Here is a 22,334-nt window from a genome sequence, read left to right on the forward strand (position 1 = left end):
TAGATAGATAGATAGATAGATAGATAGATAGAATGAATTACTGACAGTAAAATCAAACACACATGCAGGGAAACAGAAATTTTAAGGGAAAGGACCATTCTGAAGCAAACAGGGATATATAGAAGTTGGTAATCAATAAACCTGGAAATTAGACAATAATTTGACAGTAAAAAAAGCAATAGGATTCTAATAAAGACACTCAGTTGTAATAGGGAGAAGCTTTATTCCCTTTTGGCTGAAGCTTGCTGCCTTTGTAAAGAGCGTATAGTGGGCCTCTGATAACACCATATATAATTGCAAGTTGATGACCCTGGAGATATCTTCAAGATTTCTCTTTGTATAATGTGGGATATTTTGTATCTACAAAAATTTGAGCATCATACAGAAAACCAATCAATTTTGTAAAATAAAATTAGCATTCCCTCCCTTTAATACTAGTGAGACCTTATTTTTAATTTAAAAGTTAATTTTGTTCATATGGTTATGACAAATTGAATTCAAAGCTGTGCTAGTAGTACATGGTAACAAAAGGAGAAAGAAATATCTGCAGTGCAGGATTGCAGAAGATGCTGTTAGAATTTGAGGGAAATGAAAACAAGAAGTCTCACTTCTGATGCAAATCTTGGGAACTAAGAGCTTGATGTGGGTATGGGCATAATGGTGTCATTCTAAATTCATGAAAATAGCTTTACAAATGAAGGAGAGGCAAAGTGGGGTCAGTGCAATTCAAACACATGATGACAATTTTAGCCTAAATAGAATGCTCTTTGTGACTAGATGAATTAATTACTGTAAGACAGTGCTCTTGCTTGTCATTCTGATTCTTTCTGCTTGTTAATCACTCCTAAATTGTAACTATTGCAGTAATATGAAGATTTATTGCTTTCAAAATTTTGCTTTTCTGCATTCTAGTTTAGTGTTTTCTCATGTGTTAATGTAAATGTTTTGGAGCGTTTCTTATTTTACATTTGTTTTGTCCTCTGTAGTACTTTCTTTCTGCCTATTAAGTATGATTGTTCCACTGGAACACTGTATAACTGTTTTAGATGTTTTGCTTTCATAGTCAAACTTGACTTATATATTGAGCAAATTTGATGACATACCAAGTCTGAGCTGAGAAAGAGATTACTGTACAGATAATAAGTTCAAGTGGTGATGAGAAGGAATCTGTAGAATGGTTTATTTTACTCTTTGTGCCTCATTGGTCTTGTAACAATTGCAGTATTTCCTTCTTGCTGTGTATAATGGTGCTAACACACTTTGGGAAACTCCTGAAGGTACTGACAGAACTCAGTTTGCTATGAATGGGATGAAATTTCCTGTGATAATCGCACAAAAACCTTGAGAATTGAAAACTAGGAAAATCCTTTTCCAATATGATGAATTATAGTAAAACTGAAACAGAGCAAATAATAATAATAAGGAAATGGAGGCTTATTTATTTGCACAAGGAAATACTTATGTTGAGTTGGACAAATTACTGTGGTCTTACAAAGTACAATTTTTCCTTGCACTTTTTTTCAAAGAGCTGCTTTTGAAGAAAAATAATTGGGGGAATTAATCTTCTATTTATCCAAACTACTCTGTGTTCTTTCTCCATGGTTTTTCTGTTTGTTTAATTGCAAAGATCATTTGCATGAAAATGGGATTTTAAGACTTGAACAGTTTCTGATACTTTTCCCCAGATACATGGAGTAAACTTTATTTATTGTAAACGAAAACAACTTTTGTTTTGTAAAATGCCTTGCTTGTAAAATGCTTTGTTTACACTGAATTATTAAGTAATATTTGAGAATATATTTTTTAAAGTTGCCTCGGAAAATATATACTGCTAATGTATAGAATTCTCTTCCCTTTTCCCACCCTCCATCATGTCTTCTCATTTCTCTGGTGAATTAAGCTACACTTCTGGAGTTCCTCCATTCTCTAAAATAAGCAGCAGCTTATGCTACACCAAATCTTTTAAATTAGACTGAAGTTTTCAAAAGTTGTTTCAGTTTTTTTTTTTTTTGTGGCTTTCCAAAAGATCTTTGTAAAGATTTCTTAAAAAAGAAAATAAATAAAAAGTTATCCAGAGTGAGGTGGAAATTCAGAAATGGAAATTAGATTGAGATGTGTGATCTGGCAAAGCTTACGAATGATTATCAGGTAGTAGAGAAACCACTTTAGTTTGGGCACAAACTGGTCACTGTATTAGGGCAAAAGTAGAAGGGGAAGGTCAGTACCTTGCCATACAAGTTTTGATAGCTGGACTTGAACATGTATATCTGATCAGTAAAGAGTTGAAAATTTCTTGTGTGGTCTTCCGAAATGAATTTATTTCCAAACTGTACATTAAATTATGGAATCATTAAATTCTGGATTGAAAATTTAGATAATGTTTTATGTTACCATGTTTAATATTTTTAATGTTTAATATTGTAGTTACAATTACTTCATATAATTTATAGTTATATTTAGCTCATTTTCTTTGGAAAGAGGAAATGTATTTTTACTGCTGTTCTCCAAGCTAGACCTTTGTACAACAGATTTTTTTAGATTATTTTTATGTGTTGACTGCTTGGAAAATGTGAAAATTCTAGTATAAAAGAGTAAATTTTATTATTCTATTTAGTTGTAGAATAAGAAATTTATGAATTCATGTTTGAAGTGTGAATACTGAACTTCAAATATAAAATCATCTGAAATTTATGATTTCTGTTCATTTAGATTTCTCATATTGGAAAGCTGAAAGATTTTCTTCTACAACACAGAAAGGATTATATTAATGCTTACAGGTAAGTTTACACTGTGTTTAAATGGGTTAATCTAATATTTATTTATTTATTTATTTTAATGCTTATAAAGTGAACAGATTTAAAGCCTACAGGCATAATGACTAAAACCAAACCAGAGATTGGCTTGGTTATTAATTGGCTTGCTGTAAACCACTACAACATGGAAAAATAGTACTGTCACAAGAAAGCAGGGCACCTGAATAAAGTGAGGCTCAGAATTTGAAGATGATTAAAAACTGCTGTATCTGTTTGCTTGTTGATACCTTTAAGAGTAGGATTTTTAGAAAATTAAAATACAAATTTCCAAGTTTGTAAGAAAAACATAATATCTTTTGGACTGCAGGTACTAAGTCAAGTTATCATAAGATCTAAACGTTAGTGCAGCCTGTATTTTGGTTAACTGAGTACAAATCATTGTAGCATTTGAGAAATGTAACATTTGCTTTGTTGTGATACTTTGTTACATACAAACTGGGTGAATCAGCCCTGACTGTATTCCAGTTCAGACTAAAGCTGAGCTGTTGCTTCTATCAAAGTAGATAAAATGCAGCCTGAAATCACTTTGGGTTAAAAGCTTCCTAGATACCCAATAGAAGTGCTATCCCGACAGATATCCTTCCCCAGGGAAAGACAATAAGAATATATGAGCCATCTGCTGTCCCTTAGGCTCAGTCCATACAGGAGGAACAGTTTTTGTGAGAAACTCTAATCCTGAAAGGGTCTGTCACAGTAACAGCAATACTGCCTCATCAGTGGAGTCCAAGTGTGTTCTGAGTAAGTTATCAGAAGACTTCTGGCGCCCTTTTTTGTCTTCACAAGAGTTTAAAAGCTGTGTTTTGTTATTTTAAGAACAAAACAAAAAAAGGAAGATGCCCTCTTTTATAAGGGACAGCCTGTGGGAGCTGTTCAGTCAGTGCTGGTGAAAATGCTGCTCAGGGTGTGCACAGTTCTGTGTGTGAGGTGGGTCAGGGATGCTCTCTCCAAGTAGTGCTCAGCTCCATGTTATGACTGGCTCTCTGCTTTTCAGTGCCTGTAGGAATAGGGCATGAGCAACACTAGGTGGAGCCAGCAATTTAATACTGACAAAACTGAATGTGCATGCAGAGGTTGAGAAACTGCAAATAATTCCTGTAGTAGCAGTCAGTAGTGCTTAAATTTTGGATGTTATTTGTATTTTATTAACAATAGTGTGCATGAAATGGAAGTGGTTAGAGTAAAAATGTGTCCAGATTAGTTTGATTTCCAGAAGTTTTTAATGTTCTTTTTGTAAACAAGTTGCAACAAGTTATGGTAATTCTCAATGTTTTCCACCTTCCTCTCCCCTCACCTAAGCCTTCATTAAGGAGAGGAAAGAAGTGTCATTTACTTTACTAAACCATAAAATAATCCTGCAGATCTCACCTGTGATTGCAGTTGATTCTGTTCTTAGTGGTCAAACTTAAATTGCTTATGTTTAGTTTGACATAAAAATGTCAAATTCCGTACTAGATTACTTGTGCTGTTCTACTTCATGGATACAAAGAGCATCATAGCATCCATGCTGTCAGCCTTGCAGTCTTAGCAAATGCCTCACTCAGTCAAGACAGCAATTTTAACAATTCTTCAATACTCAAGTAATGGGGACAGTTTTGGAACAATTTAATACTGAAAGGCTGTGCTGAAATGTATGTAGGACATGTCAAATTTCATGAAAAAAATTACTACTCTGTATTTTGTCAGTCCTGCTGCTGTTTTTCCAACTACACAACAATGTGTTGATGAAATTGAGCTTTTGAGTTACCAAGTTGTATTATTGTGTGCTTTTTAAAACTTCTTCATGATGTGTTAAAATCAGGTTCTTAATTGCTTTTTTGACCTTGCTTTTGAAGACTATGAATTCTTTAGTAATGGAGTTTTTATTTTTGGCAAACATGAAATATCCTGCTACAGATGGTATGTCTTTAATTCATTTTTAGAGGAAAATTTTTAGCAATGATAAAGTCAGTTAGAAGAGTGGTTATTTGAAACCTGGCCTATTTTATCAAAATTTAACTACTTAACTGAAATACCTAAAGTGACTTAGTAATTGCTTATTCATTTTCTTTCTTCTTGATTTGGCTATTACCTACAAAATATCCAAGTGGCAAAACACAAGAAATTCTTGATGTAGTGATCTAAGCTTGCTGGCTTACAGGCCACTGCACCTTTATCCTCTCCTGTTTATTAGGATTTATTTCCTTTCTCTTACATGTAGGGTTTTTGCCTTCTGTGATAAGGAATTTTTTGTCATTGTTTTAACCCCAGCTGGCAGCTCAGCCCTACAGAGCCACTCGCTCAGTGCCACCATAGTGGGACTGGAGAGAGAATCAGAAGAGTAAAAGTGAGAAAACTCAGGATTTGAGATAAAGGCAGTTTATTAGTGAAAGAAAAAGCCACTTACCCAAGCAAAGCAAAGCAAGGAATTTATTCACCATGGGCAGGCAGGTGTTCAGCCATCCCCAGGAAAGCAGGGCTCCATCACATGTAACAGTGACTTGGGAAGACAAATGCCATCACTCCCAGTGTCCCCTCTCCTTTCTCTTTTCTTTCCCCAGCTGTGTGTGCTGTGCATGAAGCATATGATCTGGAATATCCCTGTGGTCAGTTGGAGTCACCTGCCCTGGATGTGTCCCCTCCCAGTTCCTTGTGCACCCACAGCTCCTCACTGAGGGGTGGGAGGCAGAGCCTGAAAGGCCTTGGCGCTGTGTAAGCACTGCCCAGCAATAACAAAAACATCCCTGAGTTATCAGCACTGTTTCCATCACTAATCCAAAACACAAACCCTGTACTTGCTGCTGGGAAGAAAATTCACTTTATCCCAAGCAAAACCAGTGCACACATGTTGATCACTCTTCCTGGCAACGTGGAGGCAGGGACTCTTGAGTCCTGAAGTTGCTAACAAGATGTGGGCACTTTTTCATTTTTTCTTGTTAAGCAATAACTCCTTTCAGATGAGAATTTCAGATGAGGTCCCATTTCTAGTATATTGACTGCTATACATTCTGTATTGTTCCTCTCAGTCCATTTGCTACAGTGCTTTCCTATGCTGCTTTTTACACTGTGCTAGGAGAGATCCCATCTTCAGTCTTTGGTAACTTGACTGATGTCTCGTCTGTGAACAACTTAACTTGTGCCTTTGCTTTTCATCATGAGCTCCTTCATGTTTTTGATCACTAAACCACCAAGACAATTCATATGTTTATGTTAAATGTACTTCAAGGAACTAGCTGTAGTGCCCTAACACCTGGAAATTTGAAATAATCCTCTTGGGTTCCTTCACAGCCTTCAGTTTCTCTGAAGGATCTTTCAAGGTTTAGGCAGTTTCAAGGACCAGTCATTATCCCTAGTGTTTTAATGAGACACTGGAAAGGAATTGAGAGAATTCTAGATTTTTTTTTTTCCACAGAACACCTCATACTTACAAGAAAAATACTTGAGAGAAGAGCTTTCCATCTGGGATTATTAGACATCTAATTAATTGTGTTTTGCAACTGCAGAGGTCCTTATGTAGTTGATCAGTGTAGTGTAGATGACTTCTGAATAGAAATGTCACTCTTTCCACCAGAAAGGCTGCATGGGTGGCTTTTGGTATCTCTTTATTACATGCTTCTGTAGCCCTTCTGTGCAGTTAAGTGTTTGAACATTTGTTAATTGCAAATAATACACCTGGAAAAATTATTAACAAATTATCTTTCTGTCTTAAAAAATAATGTTAGTGCCCAGTAATTATGCCTCCTGCCCTAGCATTTATCTGCCTTTAGGAGTTCTCTGTCTCAAGGTAATAAATCAGTTACATCATTTGCCACTTAGTAAAAAATCATTGAATGCTTACACAGTGTTTTGTGGAGAGTGTTTCCTTGTATTTAACAATAAAAGAAGTAACCATTAAAGGACTCTAAAAATAGTGTTTTACTGACTCCTGTACAATGCCAGGCTGCATTCTTTTCTTGACTTAGTCACATTTTTACAAGAAGTAAGGCTTCTTTTGTTGTATTGAAGTAGTAAAACATGTAGCTGGTCTGTAAATACTTTCTTTCTAGAGGAGTATATTTTTCTGTTCTCTGGGATATTCTTTTCAAATTATTTATATATATATATATATATATATATTTAAATTACATTAAATTCATATATCACATTTCAGAAATAGTAATTTTTCACAGTAGCACTCTGGAATATCCCAGCAATATTTTACAAAACTGTAGCTGCTAATTCAGGTATGCCTGTATTGCCTATTCTGGTAGCTGAGGCTTCCACACAGAATTAAAAAACCTATGTAAAAAATGTTGTGGAATGTTTTGTCATTTGAATCAAGGACCTTTTAGCTTGGATTTTTGTCAAACAGCATTTGGATGGAAAAAGGCAGTAAATGAAAATGCATAAAACTTAATTAAGTAGGAAATCAAACCATTTAAAATATAGTAGATGCCCAAAGGGAAGAATGTGACTGCTGCATTTGCAGCTAAGGTTATCCATACTTGTCTGGGCACTTAGCACATGGCTAGCATTTCTGTATGGATTTGCTAGCCAATATCTGCAAGTGGTAAGTTGGGCAAATCTCTACTATTTTGCAACTGATTTGTTTCTGCTTATTGCTTCTCTCTCTTTTGTTATACACTGTTGGAGGAAAATCAAATTTTTCGTCTTGATATGTTACCTTTGTTGGATTAGTAGGCAGAAGATATTTTATGTAGCAGCAGAATTCCTAATTCCAAAAGCTGATGTAACATCAGCTTTGCTTCCTTGTGCTTTGCCAGCAAAATAGAATCACAGAAATGTTAGGCTGGAAGTACTATAGCTGAAACATCCAAAAAAAGAATGACTAGTGTTTTGCTTGCTTCAAAATATTTCTTTCAGTGAAGATTTCATATTCTCATTCTGCTTTTTCCTGTTTCCATATCTATGTTATTAGAATAATGTGTCCCATTGTAATGATGACTTTTTATGCAAGAGTATGTTGTTGTGTTTGGTTTATGATCCAGTATGATCCCAGATGTCTTTCTGAAGAACTGTTCCCTAATCAGTTATTCCCCATTCTCTGTGGGTTCAGATAGTTGTTCTTGCTGTAGCAAAGAGCTTCTGACCATTCCTTATTCAAATTCTTCCTGTCATTTCTCCAGGCAATATTGTTTTGAATTGAAGTCTTGACGTCTTTATACAGTTTTAATTTGCTTAACTTTATGCCTCTGAAAGTTTAGTAAGTATATATTCCATTCTGCTGAATTGTTAATGAAAGTATTAAATAGCATCAGATTCAGGACAAAATCCTGTGAAACACAACTCAGTGTTTCCTTCTGTTTTGGTGTATAACCACCCCCAAGTTCAACTTTGCAGTTTCACATTCATATGGTGGTTATTTCTTCTAATTCAGCTATTCTTCTAACTCATTTATTCATTGGTGAGAATGTTATGTGAGATAATAACAAGAGCCACACCAAAATATAGCAGTGATTGCTTTTCATCCATCCATAAGACCTGTTACTGTATCCCAGCAGTAAATTATACTGCCTATGATGTACTACTGATACATCTTGGATGCTCTTAATCTTTTTGTTCTTTCCTAAGTGCTTAAATATTACTTATTTATTCCTGTGCTTTTCTAGACTGAGTGGTCTACAAGTCTTCTGCACTTCTTTTTTGTCACTTTAACCCTATTTTCAACGATAGTTGCTGACCTTTGTCTTTTTATCAATGTGTCATTTGCTTATTCTCTCCTAGTTCTTGGTAGTGAGGATCCATCTTGTCATTTGATGCATTTCCCATTTTGTTCCAGGGCTGGCTCTCCTGTCTCTGCACACTGTATGAATGTGCTCACACCCTGGGCTTGTTTGGAAGTTGGTTAGTTCGTTCCAGAGCACAGCTTTGTCACACAGATAGGATGGATATGCACTTCTACTACCAGGAGCCACTGCACCTTCAGGTACACTTGTGCTATGACCTGGTTCATGTAGCTCTCTCTCACACAGTTCACTCAGCAGCCTGTTCACTAATACACTATCTGACACTTGCTATTGCTGGTGATAATATCAGCAAAGAATTATGATCTTTTTAAAATGACAGAGGTATTAAATTTGGCCCAGATGCAGTAAGCTAAAAGAATTAGTAACTACAGCTTTCAAGTGACATTCATGATGAAAAGTTAGTGCCAAAAGAAACCCCAAAACAAAGCAATAAACACCTAGAATTAATTTATACTCTGCATAGAATTTTATTTCTCTGTTGAGTAACAAGCCAGGGCCACATTCTTAAGTGTTTCTTATAGTAGTGTTGGCAGAGCAATCTCTTGTTATCACTGGCATCCCTTCCCAACTGAGTCTCATCCTGCACTTGATCTTTTTCTGAGTGTGTCCCTGCATGCTGTGTTCCCTTAGACCTGTCAATAGAAATCAGAACTGATTTGCACTTTGTATTCTGATCTTTCTGTTTGAGCTCAGCAAAGCTCAGTTGATCTCTCACTGAATTAATTGCCTACTCTTCCTTTTTATCAAGGACAGAATTGCAAATTATAATGTAATTTCTGTATGAAAACTACTAGTTCATCTGAATTCTTGTCTTTGCCTTTTTAAGTTTGCATTTTCTCTGCAATTTGACCTACTATTTTTTTCTAGACTGGTGATATCTGCCTACTTGATGGTCACTGTCTTCACTGTACTCTTCATTCACTGTTAAAAATCACAAATAAAGTGAGTTGCCTTGTAGCCCAAGTTTCTTATGAATTTTTCTCATATTGGCAAGGCTGACAATCCAGAGGATCTTATTTTCCTCCTTTCTCCATTCATTTTCTGTGCATATCTTCCTAATTATTCTGATTGCTTCTAAAAAAACCTGATTTGCTTGGCCCTTCTTGATTTAGTGATGGAGCAGTCCACTGCTGAGATACTACCAGTGCACTTCTGAGCATGCATTTGAATCTTGGACCTACAAGACACAGCTGGATTTTTTTCTGCTCTGTTGGTTTTTGTTTGATGTTTTTCTATGGTTTTGGTTTTCTTTGGCCTGTTTTATTTTAATGAGCGGTTCCTCTTCCGGTAGAGGATGGTGATTAAATGGATTTTCAGTATAATCTCTGTGTGCAGATTTACTGGGGAGTGCAGTGGGGACTTCAGTACCCTGTTACAGTACTAGTGGATGCCATATGTGTTCTGACATAATGGGATGTGATTGTATGACTCCAGCCTTGCCTTCCCAAGGAGGTTGTGTTTCAGGTATCCTTCTCTCTGAGTGCCTTGACCAGCTCATGTTCAAAAGCACTGGTACCAGACACTATGTAAGCTGTAAGCAGTTATAAAAGGAAAAGTATTCTGTTTCTTGTTTACTGGATTAAGCTGCATTTTACCAGCTTTGAAGCTGTGAAACTACTATTTAAGAATTTAATCTGTCCTGTTTTTCTATCAGCAACTAGGGAAAGTAACTTGACAACTTCCCAAAGTTAAAAAGCTGTTGCAATTATCCTCAGTGTATCAATACACTAGCATTAGTTAAACTGTTAGTAAAAAATGAAGCGTGCCTGAGGCAAATTTTTTCTTATTTATTTCTAAGTCTGATTTACAGGAAAATTCTGGTTTGCAGTTTTTAATCTTTATTTTACCCTCTTATGTTAAAAAGTGCCTGGGAAGTGTGGAGCTCTTCAAACACTACAAAGCTGAGAGGAGTACAAGAAGCTAGACATATAAACACATTTACTTTATATCCTGTTCCATAGCAGACCAGCCAGAATTAATGATTGTAATCTGAAATAGAAGAGTAGAGTTTTTTATCAAGAAGCTGTCATACAGCTGTTACTCCATCCTTATTTCTCACCTAAGTCTGTGTGCCCTAAAATGCTCAAGTAACTCTCTAGGCTGAGCTCACTGAATGATATTATGAATTCTGCCGTACCGGATGGTCTTAATGGTCCCTTTGTGTCTTGGTCTTTGTGGAAATGGATGGAGGAATGGATTTCCTAGCTTTACACATGCTTAGAATTATAAATGGAAACACTACTAAGGAATAAAGAATAATTTTATGACATTTAGAATAGTTTTAAACAGGGGAAGGGCAAAAAGCCCTGATATTTAGATGTCAAATACATGGCAGTTTTGGAAACAAACACATAAAATATAGAATATTACTTCTAATTACTTTGTCTTACTGTTTGCTTGCTAATATGAGCTTGTTTACTAGCTGACCAATAAGCAGATAGTAATTTTCAGATGAACAATATGCTGATTTTTTATGTAAAACCAGTAATGTGGGATGGGAATGAGGAGATTGTGATATAATACTCAAAGAGTATTCTAGAGTATTATTATTTAGAGTATACCTAAAGCTTTGTGGAGGGGATCTAGAGCCATGCTTGCAGTACACTGATGATGGAGGAGGGAGCTGCCGGATTTGTATGGGATGAGCTGATGGGACAGGGTTGTGTGAACTGGTTATGGGCTTTCCTGCTTTCCTGTGCCTGGGATTGCAGCAGACACAGGGGAGCTTTGCCATTACTGCAGTGAATTGTGTAAGAGATCTCTAAAGATATCAGGCTAAATATTGAAGACCTCTTTTTACTTGTGTTACTGTAGCAATGTAGTTGCATTACACGTGAGGAAATTTTCACATATTAAACATAATTTCAAATGCAGCTATGAGTTAAGGTTTTCTTTCCTTTTTTAAAGAGCAGGTATAATAGGCTGTGATCACTACATCATCAGGAAACACAAGATGAACTTTTTTTGCTGTAGCAGAGTTTTATCGTGTCACCTATGGCTATGGAAACACTGTTAAATATCTCCATACAATATGCTCTTCTGCTGGTTACCTACAGTGAGTTAATATTTTAAGGACGGGTCTCAATTTTTATTAATTTAGCAACAAAAATATATATTAATAGCATTAGAAAATACTAAATGCATAATATATAATCTAAAATTGAAATAAACAATGGGAACAGGTTATAATAAATACTGCAATCAATTTGATATTATAATTGTGCATCCAGTATTCTTTCTCTCATTTGAAGTCACAATTTCATAGTAGAGCTACTTTTAAAATGAAGCACTGTATTTGGGGATAATGAAAATTCCTTTTTTCTTTTTTTTGTACTTCTTTCAGTATTTGAGCTATTCCTTTATCTGAATTGGTTTTGTGTTTTTAGGACACTTTATTGGAATAAGTACCAAGGGTGATGTTATATTTTCTAGCTGTATTTTCTCCTTATCTGCTCTGTGTTTGGTTATGTACAAGATCATAGGAGATACTCTTTTTTCTACATACTTTACTAGTAAAAGTGTTCTTAAAAAAAGCCTCCCAACTTTATAGGAGTAGCATTTTGATCAGTGGTAGTTACTGTACTTATTATTTTTTTCTGTGAAAATCAGTGTTGCAGAAAAGTTCTCACAAAGATGGTAGGTCACAAGAAGGTGTAAGGTGTGTGCTTGTGGATTTTATGTTGGGGATTTTTTAAGTGACAAGTTTTTCTTGTTTCTCAGCCATGTTATGTCTGAGTATGTGAGGATGACAGATACAGAGCGTGACCAGATAGATCAAGATGCCCAGGTGTTTATGAGAACGTGTGCTGATGCCATTCATCAGCTCAGAACAGAAGGTAAACTAAGCAGCTCTTACATGGGTTTTTTTAGCTCTTGATAAAGGCTGAGGTAATGCTGAATATTGGTACATAATGGTGAATCTTAAATGCTTTAGGAAAAAGATGGGGGAAGTCTACTTGCCTTTTTATTTGAATTGGTGTAATCCCATTGGCTGATTAGTACTGTAATTCCATTTTCTTTACTGATAGTGGAAAAAGAAGCCACAGCATAGAATTTTGTTTATGTGTTCAAATACCAGTATTTGAACTTCAAACTTTGAGTAATAGCACAGAAACACTCAAGGTTAACAAGTATAAAAAAGGGTCTTAAATATTTGCTACTTGAGTAGTAATTCTGCACTTTGGCAGAGGGGCCTAAACCAAAGCTAACTAGATTTGATGGTTGTCTTTTACTAGCTTGTCTGCCTGTGAGGTATTACAGGTATAGTACTTCCAAGTTAGAGATAATTAACTTTAACAGTGTCCTGGTAGATTAAAAGTGTTTTTGACAACCTGAATATGGGAGTCATACCTTTACTACACTATCTTGTGAAAGTCGTAGAGAGAGAATTTCTGTGTTACTATTTTCAAGTTGACTTGCTGCATCTCTGTATTTTATTGATACACAAAAGATTTTAATCAGATTTAAAATGCCATCTAAACATAGTTGGAGCATTATTCAGAATTATTGAATGTCAGTCATGCATGGGAACTGCATAGTATAAAAATGAAAAATATCTATATATGTGAATTAAAAGGATTTGACACAATAAATCCCAAAAATTTCCACATAGTCTGTACACCAGAAAATTCAAGTAAGTTATATCTCTAGATTTATTCTGCTGTTCTTAGCTAGATGTCACTTATTCCTGTTTAGAGTTTATTTGACATAATAGAACTCTGTGGCATATATAAAAATATCATAGGACACTAGTTATTTTCATTTTTTGGTTTGTTGTAATGACTTGCTCTTTTAGAGAATCTATATTTAAATATAGCTATGTTTAAAAGAAATATTAATACATAACATATATAAAATGTGACTAGGCTTTTGAATATAACTTGCATATCAACTGAAAGTGCAAACTGTTGTGGAATTGTTGTAAAAAGTTAAAAGATTGTTTTATATTTTCTTTTCTATTTCAGCACACAAGGGTGTCCAGTCTGCTCAGGTGAAGGAGCACAGAACAGCTGTCTTGGACTTCATTGAAGATTACTTAAAAAGTACTTAGTATTTACTGAATAGTTACAAATGGATGATTTCATTTTCCAAGAATGGAATCTTGCTCTTTTAACCTGAAATTTTGTTTACTGCTGTCTTGAACAGGAGTGTGCAAGCTGTATTCTGAGCAAAGAGCCATCCGAGTTAAGCGAGTGATAGATAAGAAGAGACTGTGAGTAGTGTCAAAAAAGTTTATAGTTTAACTGTGCCTTTCACTTGTGGGACACTCAGCAAAACTATTCTGTTTAAAACTATTCAAAACTGTTCATGTTTAGATGCTAAGGAGATTGTTTTAATGGAAGTTTGTGGTTGGATGAGCAACTTCTGCAGTCAACAGGTGCATTCTAGGGCTTTTTCCACTTCAGGCATGTGAAGTCAAGTCTGAAAGTGGCAAAGTGCCATTATAGTGTTGTAGTTCTCATTTAGGTAAAGGATAAAGGACCAAATAGAAAAATGTGGGTTAATAAATCTATTTGACTTCTACAAATTCACCAATTTTTTTTCTACTTTTTTTTTTCAAGGTCCTATCTTTCTGCTAAACAAGTATTTATTGACTGTGTTGTTAATAAATACTACTTGAGATGGCAGGTGTTCATGGCAAGCAGAAACATGATGAAAATAAAAAACTAGAATGTAACTTCTGAACTGAAACAAGAGCTTCCACTTCTTATAGTGGCACTTGTTAAGGCTGCTTATGTAGAGCTGAACATGTCTAGGAGACATTAAAGGTGATTGCTTGCTGCCTTTTTGGTCTGGTGGGATTTTTTTTCAGTCAAGTTTCAAACCCTGTACTTCTTCACTTTCTTTTTCTGCATACTCCCAGTTGTGAGAATGACAGGGAAAGTGAGGAGGTTTGCAGTTTATTCAGTACCTGAGAAACTTCCCATGTCTTCTCATTCTGCATTATTTGGATAATAACCTCAAGGTCCATTATCTATATTTTAATTTAAAAAAATGTGCACATAAATAAATTCTTGAGCATTTTTCCAACACTTGATGCTGGTTTATCAGTTTGGTGTAGTATCAGCTACAGTTACATTGAACCCAGAGAGATTTTTTTCAAAAGTTCATAAGTGTATTTTATTCAGAATGATTCAGCCTGATTAGGCACAATTAGATTCACTGAAATATATCATTGTGAGACATAAATGGTAGTACATGTGGAGGATCAGACCAAAACCAAGAAAACAAAATATCCCAAACTACTTCTGAAATTTGGTAAAAAGTAATGAGAGAAAAGTAAAGCGTTGGTGTTTTTGTAGCTCCCATAACTTTTCAGAAAAAAGCTATACAGAAACAATGTGATATTTTAATGTGTAAAAATTCAGAACCTTATCAGGATTCTTCATGTGAAAGAGCTTCAAAGAAAGAGAGTATTGTTCCTGCAGTCGAAGCAGTAGCTAATGAATATGAGCTCTTCTGTTAGTTAATACTCTTACATTACTCTTCCCATGTGAAATCCCAGGTTCAGGATTTCTCAGATGTATAAGCAGAGAAAAAACCTCAATTTGATGCATTATTTCAGTACCACTTAACTAAAGAGTAGTAAGGCATTAAGAATTAACCCATAAGATACATTCTTATTATTGGAGGGTCCCTCTATGTCTTTCTTTGTGGATGTAAGAACTAGAACACAGATGTTGACCAGGTGGAGTCTGTATGCATTGCAGATGTGATGTAGTGGCTCAATTGTCATTTAAATTAAAATTCAATTCAAATAAATCACAGGGCATAGCCCAATCTTTATTATGACTTAAAGAAAACCAGTATAATTGATTTGTAACTTCCCTGAGGATTTCAGCAGGTGCTTTATGTGATAAGAACATGTACCTTGAAAGAACCAGGCATCTTTTATACAGTGCACCCCAGACACTGTGTTCATTTTAAATTGAAAGTTTCCTATATTCCGATACTGTGCACAATAACGACAACAAACAATAAAGGAATATGTTTCTTTAGAAATAAATTAATCCTAGTGCAGCTCTTCTTTCCTGCAGTTTAATCACTTTAAAATATGTGTGTATCAGACAATAGTGAAAAGTTTGCTATAGAAATATATTTCATCATGTTTCCTTCTATATTGATAACTATCCTAAGCTCTTCAACAAATTGCCTGAGTGTTATAATTTCCTTACAGAAGTTGCCTTTATGTATTCACTCACATATTTTGATTTAAAAGTTCTGCTGGTTAGGACTAGTTTCACAGAAAGAAAAGATGAGAAATAGAAACACAAGCATTTCTTTCTGTAAAGTACTTGGTTGTGTTTTTCAATTTTAGTGTTCATTGGTCTTCAAGATTATATTTAATTTCAATTTTAAACTTCTTTTCCATTAGAAGATTTTGTGAATTATGTATGGAATTATTCAAATCAAGCTGATATTTTTGTTACCTGGGGAATTGGTGTTTTAGTAGTACTAAAACTATCAGTTGAACTGCACAGATATGTAGATAAGTATTTTTTTTCTTATCATTAGGCAAATTTGAGAGGGAGGAGATTAGAGAAGAATTCTTCTTTGCAAAATTACCAAAAGCCTAATACTTGCAGAGATTTTATCACTAAAAAAGGTTCCCTGCTACTGTTAAGTAGCAATCACTCACTGATGGCAATTGCATTATATTCTGGTTTTCACAGAATTTTCTAATTAAGGTTAGAATTTAGGCACAATGCAATGAAGGAACACAAAAAGCAGGACCTTCTGTTAGGCACAGGGGAGAATTGCAAATCATAATGAGATTAACTGCTGATTATATTTGAGAGGGTAGGAAGTGATAAAGGGTAGGGTGGAATTACCTGGCGCAGCAGGATTCCACCCATTGGTTTTTGGTTCTTTATCTTCTTCAAAAGCATTACTAAACATTTAACTGATTGCTATTTAGCAGTTACAGAATTCATTGTAGACAACAATAAACCACAGAAATTTACTGGAAAAAGTACTTTACCACTAATTTCAACATTTTTTGATGCCACACTGAAACATACTTGACAAGTACTTAATATATAATCACTGAATAAGCTTCTTGTGTTTTGCATTGTCTTTGTATTAAAATTACCTAATAGGGACTAAGAAGTAGTATAAAAAGCTAATTCCATGGTAATTCCTTTATGACAATTGAAAATATAAAGTAAAATTGTCATTATTATTTGAAAAAAATAAAGAAGTAGTGCTTGGCCGTTGCTGCTAAAAATTTTTCATATGACCTAAATGTTGGCTAAAAAAATAATATTTATACACTGGATGTTTGAAAAGAAGTTTAATAAAGTATCAGTATTTTTATGCTGTAGCCTTCAATATTCTCAACTCTGAGCATGTGGTGCATTTTGTCCAGGAATAATATTCACACTTTCTTTGCCTTTGTAGCAATATTTCAGTGACAGTTGCTAAGCAGATTTTGTATCTCGACTGGAAAATCTTTAATGTGAAGTTCACAAGAGTTTAAGTATTGAATTTAGTAATCGGTGTTTTTTCTCATTTTAGAGAAATACATCTGTATATTATTAGTTAAATCATTGGCTCTTGTACTTCTAGGTCCAAACTTGAACCTGAGCAGAGCAACGTGTCCAAATCACCTCTTTCTGCTGAAAAATCTTCACAGAGTGCTTTAGAGGATTCTGAAGAAAAACTTTCTGCTGAGGAAAGCAAAGGTAGGAATAAAATGTAGTTACATTACTTTTTGTGGCAAGACCTGTCTGGTTGATAGTACTTCACTTTAGAAGGGCCAGTTGCTATGACTGGCAGGTTTTCCATTTTCATCTCGCTTGAGATGATCAAGCTTCTGTGAAGCATACTGTGAGACTGAGGAAGCAAAATCTTAAGCTTTTTGACATACCAGCTAAAGAAATCATATGCTCTGCTGAATTCTTCATCTTCTTAATAACCTCTTTATGTACTGTTTCCTTTTCATTTATTTTTATCAATATCTTCTGAAATTTGTCTAATTTTCCATATTTCTTTCACTGAATGCAAGGAATTAGCAAGTAGGTCAATGACTCTCTCAGAACATTCTTAGTTTTTAAGCACAGAGACCTTGAGTAGGAGACTCCTGCAGTAGGAACTCGAAGGTGGAACATGCTCACAGAGGAGGTTATTGGCTGGTCACATCCAGTAGTTTTGGGGCTTTCTTCTTGACAGCTTTGAGTTGCCCTGCTGGGAGAATTTCATTTCATCTTTCAGGGGCAGGAGATAGCCAGAAGTCCAAAACAGTATCTCTGACCTTGGGGTCATTTCAGATGGTGCAGGTCTTGATGGGATTTGTGAGCATTGGTTCTCATTCCTGGTTGGCTGCTTCTAGGCTGAGGGATAGAAGCCATTTCAATTCTCTTAGCCATTTCAGCCTGTCCTGGGATGTGGGTACTGGCAGAGCTTTGGAGCTAAGTGCCTTTTGGAGTACTATGCAGATAATTTCACGTTTCATGCCTAGAGATCTTTCTGTGATTCTGAAATTGCTTTCCCTGGCTTGTGGTCTCCCACTCTTCATCTAAAGGAGACCAAGGTACCCTGTGATTTACAGCAGGAATTTTTTTTCCTTCTAATTACATTACATTGTGATAATACTTTGTCAAGATAGAATAAATGCAGTGGTTGGCCATATTATTCTGATAAATAGTTGTTGTTTCTTTAGTGATTTTATTAAGAGTAAAGTTCTTCTGTTCGGTGACTCCAGGGCCGTACAGAGCATGGATTCATGTGAAGTGGGTGCTCCACTTCTGGATGAAGTCTCTAACACTGAATTACCTCACAATGACTGAACAACTTCATTTTCTGATAATGGCTTTGCTTATCTTTCTAACCAGTTTGTACTTCTGCAGCCCTATCAGTGTGCCTTTTTTCCCCCCTCTAACACTGAATTTATCATAAGAGGTACAGGTTTTGATTATGTGCCATTTCTAGTGCTTACCTTTTTATAGTGTGTCATAAGTGATGCAGCACACAGGCACACAGATGAGTTTCACCTTAACCTGTTATCAGTGTTCTGCAGCTGTAAGCTGGTGCCACTGGAGAAGCAGCAGCATAGTAGCATCCTCATTGCCCTGTGCTCTTTCCTTGTTACCACATGTCCCTGCATTCTCCCACCACATAGTGTCATTACAATTTTTAGCTCCAAAAATCTGTGCCACACCGTGGGAAATACTGTTCCTTGGTTGCCTTGGACACAGCAAACCACTGCAGTAAATAGAAATGCAGCTGTTTTATTGCATATTAATTTTGATTACTCCAGTTCTCACTTTCATGAGTTTTTGCTTTAATCTTTATGAGAAAGTAGGGGTCCTGCCACACAAGTGGTGCTGCTGCAGTACTTATGAGGAGTTGCTGAGTAGACTTTGAGAAAACTATGAGACTTGTATATCAAAATAAATCTGTCTGGAACAGTATGCAAATGCACACAGCCTGTGATTCCTCACATAAGGCTAAGTGCTGGTTGCTGCTGCTTATAGGAATCAGCCTTGTGACTTTGCTGGTAGGTGGCTGTCAAAGTGTGAAAATAACATGAACAAGATGACTTGGAAACAAGAAGCTCAGCTTAAATTTTACAGCCTTTGATTTATACTTTTTTTAAAGTAACTTTTCAAATTTTTAGGAAACCAGAGAAATGCTTGCATTTTAAAATCAGCTCTTTCATCTTCAAGATGTTGGTGGTTTAGAGAATGGTGATGATTTGTTTTTATGAATTAGCCATCAGCACCATGCCTGGGTCCCTTGGGTTAAATCTCATCTGTAAAGATACTTTTGAGAGCAGCTTGTGGTTCTGTCCTTAATTTGAACACAATTATGAACAGCTGAATGTGCTACTTAATGTGCTGAAGAACAACTTGGGTTTTGTCTGGTTTTTTGGCAGAAACCAAAGCAAAATGTGATTACCTTTGTTTTGTGGCAAAGCACCTGTTTACATTAGAATTATAGTGGACATGCCTCATGGTAGGAAAATAGTCTCTGTGGAGAGTGCTTTTATATACTGGCAGTATTTATTTGCATATTACAAATTTGACATTTAGTTCATGGAAATAAATGTAAATAATGAGTAGCTTTTGAACTGGTCCACAAGCTTAGCAGCTGTCTCCTTTCAGTGTGGAAAAAGGTTCAGAGTATTTGATCATTATTTTATATCTCTGTCACAAGTTAACTACTTCTCTTTCTGAAATAAAAATGTAGTTTGGCTTTTGCCAGCTGAATTGCAGAAAAGCATTAATGTCAGCTCCATGAAAGCTGCAGAAAGCCCAAAACACCCCACAGTGACAGGAGGAACCCTGGGGAGATACATGTGTCTTGCTTACCTCTTACCATAAGTATATTTGCTTATTAGCCATCACATTGGATACAGGTGCTGTTTTTTTACAGTGCTGGCAGGGCCTGAAACTAATTGGTTCCTCTGGGTTTTCTCTTTTTTTTTTCTTCTCCATAAACTAATTATCTTATTTTGTTCAAATACAGTAAATAATTTATTGTAATTTCGATATAAGGTAAATACATTGATTACCTAAACAAATAAGTTTTGTGATTCTGTGGAATAGATTTGAAATACTGATAATACCCCATGGAAAAAATACTTGGATGCTTTCTAAACAATCCTTAAAGAGATTCTTGCATTTATACTTTACTACTATAAGAAAGAGCTGATTTATTTTTTGGTTTGAGGTTGTGTTTAAAATAAATTTATTATATTCCTTACTGCATCCCCCATTTGTAACATTGTCATTGTTTATGCATCCTGGTTAGGTTGTTGGAAGGCAAAAAAAAGTTTATAAAGGAGACATAGACAGTACTCTTTTACAGTATTGATATTTTCAAGAGTTGCATAAATACTATCATGGAGAATAAAAAAGGAAAACTTCTCCTTTTACCTCTTTTCATGTATGTGTTTATAAATAAGACCACTTCTTTCAGAGGCTTCCCAAGACAAGGCTTCAGCCTCTGAATGATGATGCATTAGTGCTGCTTAAGCAATTCAAAAAAATATGTCTAGGAAGTTATAAGAAAACAAATTGAAATACACATAAATGCTTAAAAGATTGACTGAAATAAATAGGGAGCCTAAAATGTATGAAAAACTAAAACCTAAATCTTTCTGTGTTTTAATTTGCAACCTGCATCTGATGCCTCAAAGCAGGTTGAGGGCTGATCCATTGTGGGGTGGTACATATCTCTCCTGGGTTTTGTAAGATTGTTATAGCCAGTGGGGAGAGGAGAGGCTCTCTCAAGGCTGCAGTCTTACAAGGTTTTTAAACACTGATGCTAGAACAGCTTCAGAAACAGTGGATTCTTGTAGCAGTTTCTTTTCTCTCTTCTAACTTCTTCCTCTATAACCAGAAGTATATAATTAAGCCTAAAATTAAATCTTCCAGAAGGGAATATCCCAGAAATAGCCCTTCAAGATCTTTTATGCCAGACTTATACAAAGATTTATGCAGATGAATAGCTTTAATCAAAGGGAAAACACTACTGGAATGACTGAAGCAGCTTTGATGTGCTATGGTTAATTTGTGGGGTTGGAGCTGATTCCTGTTATATGCTGGAGGACCCCTTGCACAGTGTGGTGTGGGATTTGCACTGTAAGAGGAAGTTTAAAGAGCATGACAAAATCGAGTTCATCTGTGAGCTTTGCTCAGAACATCTTTGAGATTCTGTCTGTAGTTTCTGAAAGGAGGAGAGCTGCTGGTTCTGTCAAGTCTTACTGGAAGATAATACTTTGCATATAGGCTGTCATTTTGAAAATTGTGTGGTTTTATCTGTTAAAAGACAACTGCTACAGTATTTTGTGCCCTAAAAGCTCTTGTAGTGCATTATGTGTTATTTTATATCCCTCCCAGTCAGTATGTTAATGGACCTCCCTTTAGTTTACAAAATTAAACTTGCATGAAGACCTTTGGCCTTGTTTGGAAATTAAAGGTTGTTGGTGTAATTTTGTGCTGTAAATACAGAGTGAATCTCAGTAAGTGACAAAGGAGATACAACAATTTCGTGATCAGTCTAACATGGATGAAAAATTACTTTTACTTTACTACTCAGTGCCCTGTGCTATTCAGTGTCTCAAGTGTTTGGTGGTTCTTTTACAGACAGGAATCTGCCCGATGCCCAAAGTAACCTTGGATTATGGGGGGATAGCAGAGGTGAAGATGAGCTGTCACCTGAAGAAATACAAATGGTATGTTTATCCTGTGTCTAATTGTCCATTTTATTGTATTTTCTGTTGTACTCACGTGGGGTAAAAAAAAGAAGTACAGATTCACCTAAATTAACTTTTAACATTTTATGCAGAATAATGCTGTAAAAAGATACACCTTTTGCTTGTGACTTCCTAGTTTTTCTGGTAGCAGCTAGTATTTAAAAATGCTACAAAATATTTACATGGAGACATGAAATTAATAAAAACTATCTTTCAACAATCACAATTAAAATTGTTTTCTACCACTACAATCACAAGTTGCTTTGTTTAGTCTGTAAACAATAGAAGTCAAGGCAACATCAAAAGAAGCATTATGAAACTTCTGAAAGAATAAATTGTTTGCCCTTTTTCCTTGGATAGTTTCTAGAACACAAATAGTTGTACTGTTTAACTATTACTGTGAAGTTATACTTCATTTTATTTCTATTTTTTATTATCAAAATCAGATTGGTTTCCTAGAAAGAATAGCTACAAGATGTCTGTCACAACAGAATTTCATTAATTTTAACACTTTTGCATTTCTTTGCATGTTTATAGATTGATCCAATTCTGCTTACATTTGAATAGGAAATTTCTGACATAGGTATGATTGCTGAC

The 22,334-nt window shown here is 35.3% G+C and overlaps 1 protein-coding gene across 3 annotated transcripts in view; it reads left to right on the forward strand.

The window, feature by feature from the left end:
- The window catches only part of STX18 (syntaxin 18), a 60,421-nt gene that overhangs the window by 30,249 nt on the left and 7,838 nt on the right, over positions 1-22,334 (forward strand). The window contains exons 2-8 of one of the 3 annotated variants that reach the window (XM_026792602.2): positions 2,710-2,777; positions 8,569-8,715; positions 12,257-12,372; positions 13,501-13,578; positions 13,682-13,748; positions 17,105-17,220; positions 21,628-21,716. In XM_026792602.2, coding sequence (XP_026648403.2) covers positions 12,264-12,372; positions 13,501-13,578; positions 13,682-13,748; positions 17,105-17,220; positions 21,628-21,716 — 459 coding nt within the window. In that variant the 5' untranslated portion in view covers positions 2,710-2,777; positions 8,569-8,715; positions 12,257-12,263. Of the gene's footprint in view, positions 1-2,709; positions 2,778-8,568; positions 8,716-11,441; positions 11,592-12,256; positions 12,373-13,500; positions 13,579-13,681; positions 13,749-17,104; positions 17,221-21,627; positions 21,717-22,334 lie in introns of those variants that run through there. The other 2 variants (XM_005485753.4, XM_074541754.1) reach the window with 2 other exon arrangements.

The sequence above is a fragment of the Zonotrichia albicollis genome, chromosome 5, assembly GCF_047830755.1.
Source record: "Zonotrichia albicollis isolate bZonAlb1 chromosome 5, bZonAlb1.hap1, whole genome shotgun sequence".
NCBI classification, from domain to species: Eukaryota; Metazoa; Chordata; class Aves; order Passeriformes; family Passerellidae; genus Zonotrichia; species Zonotrichia albicollis.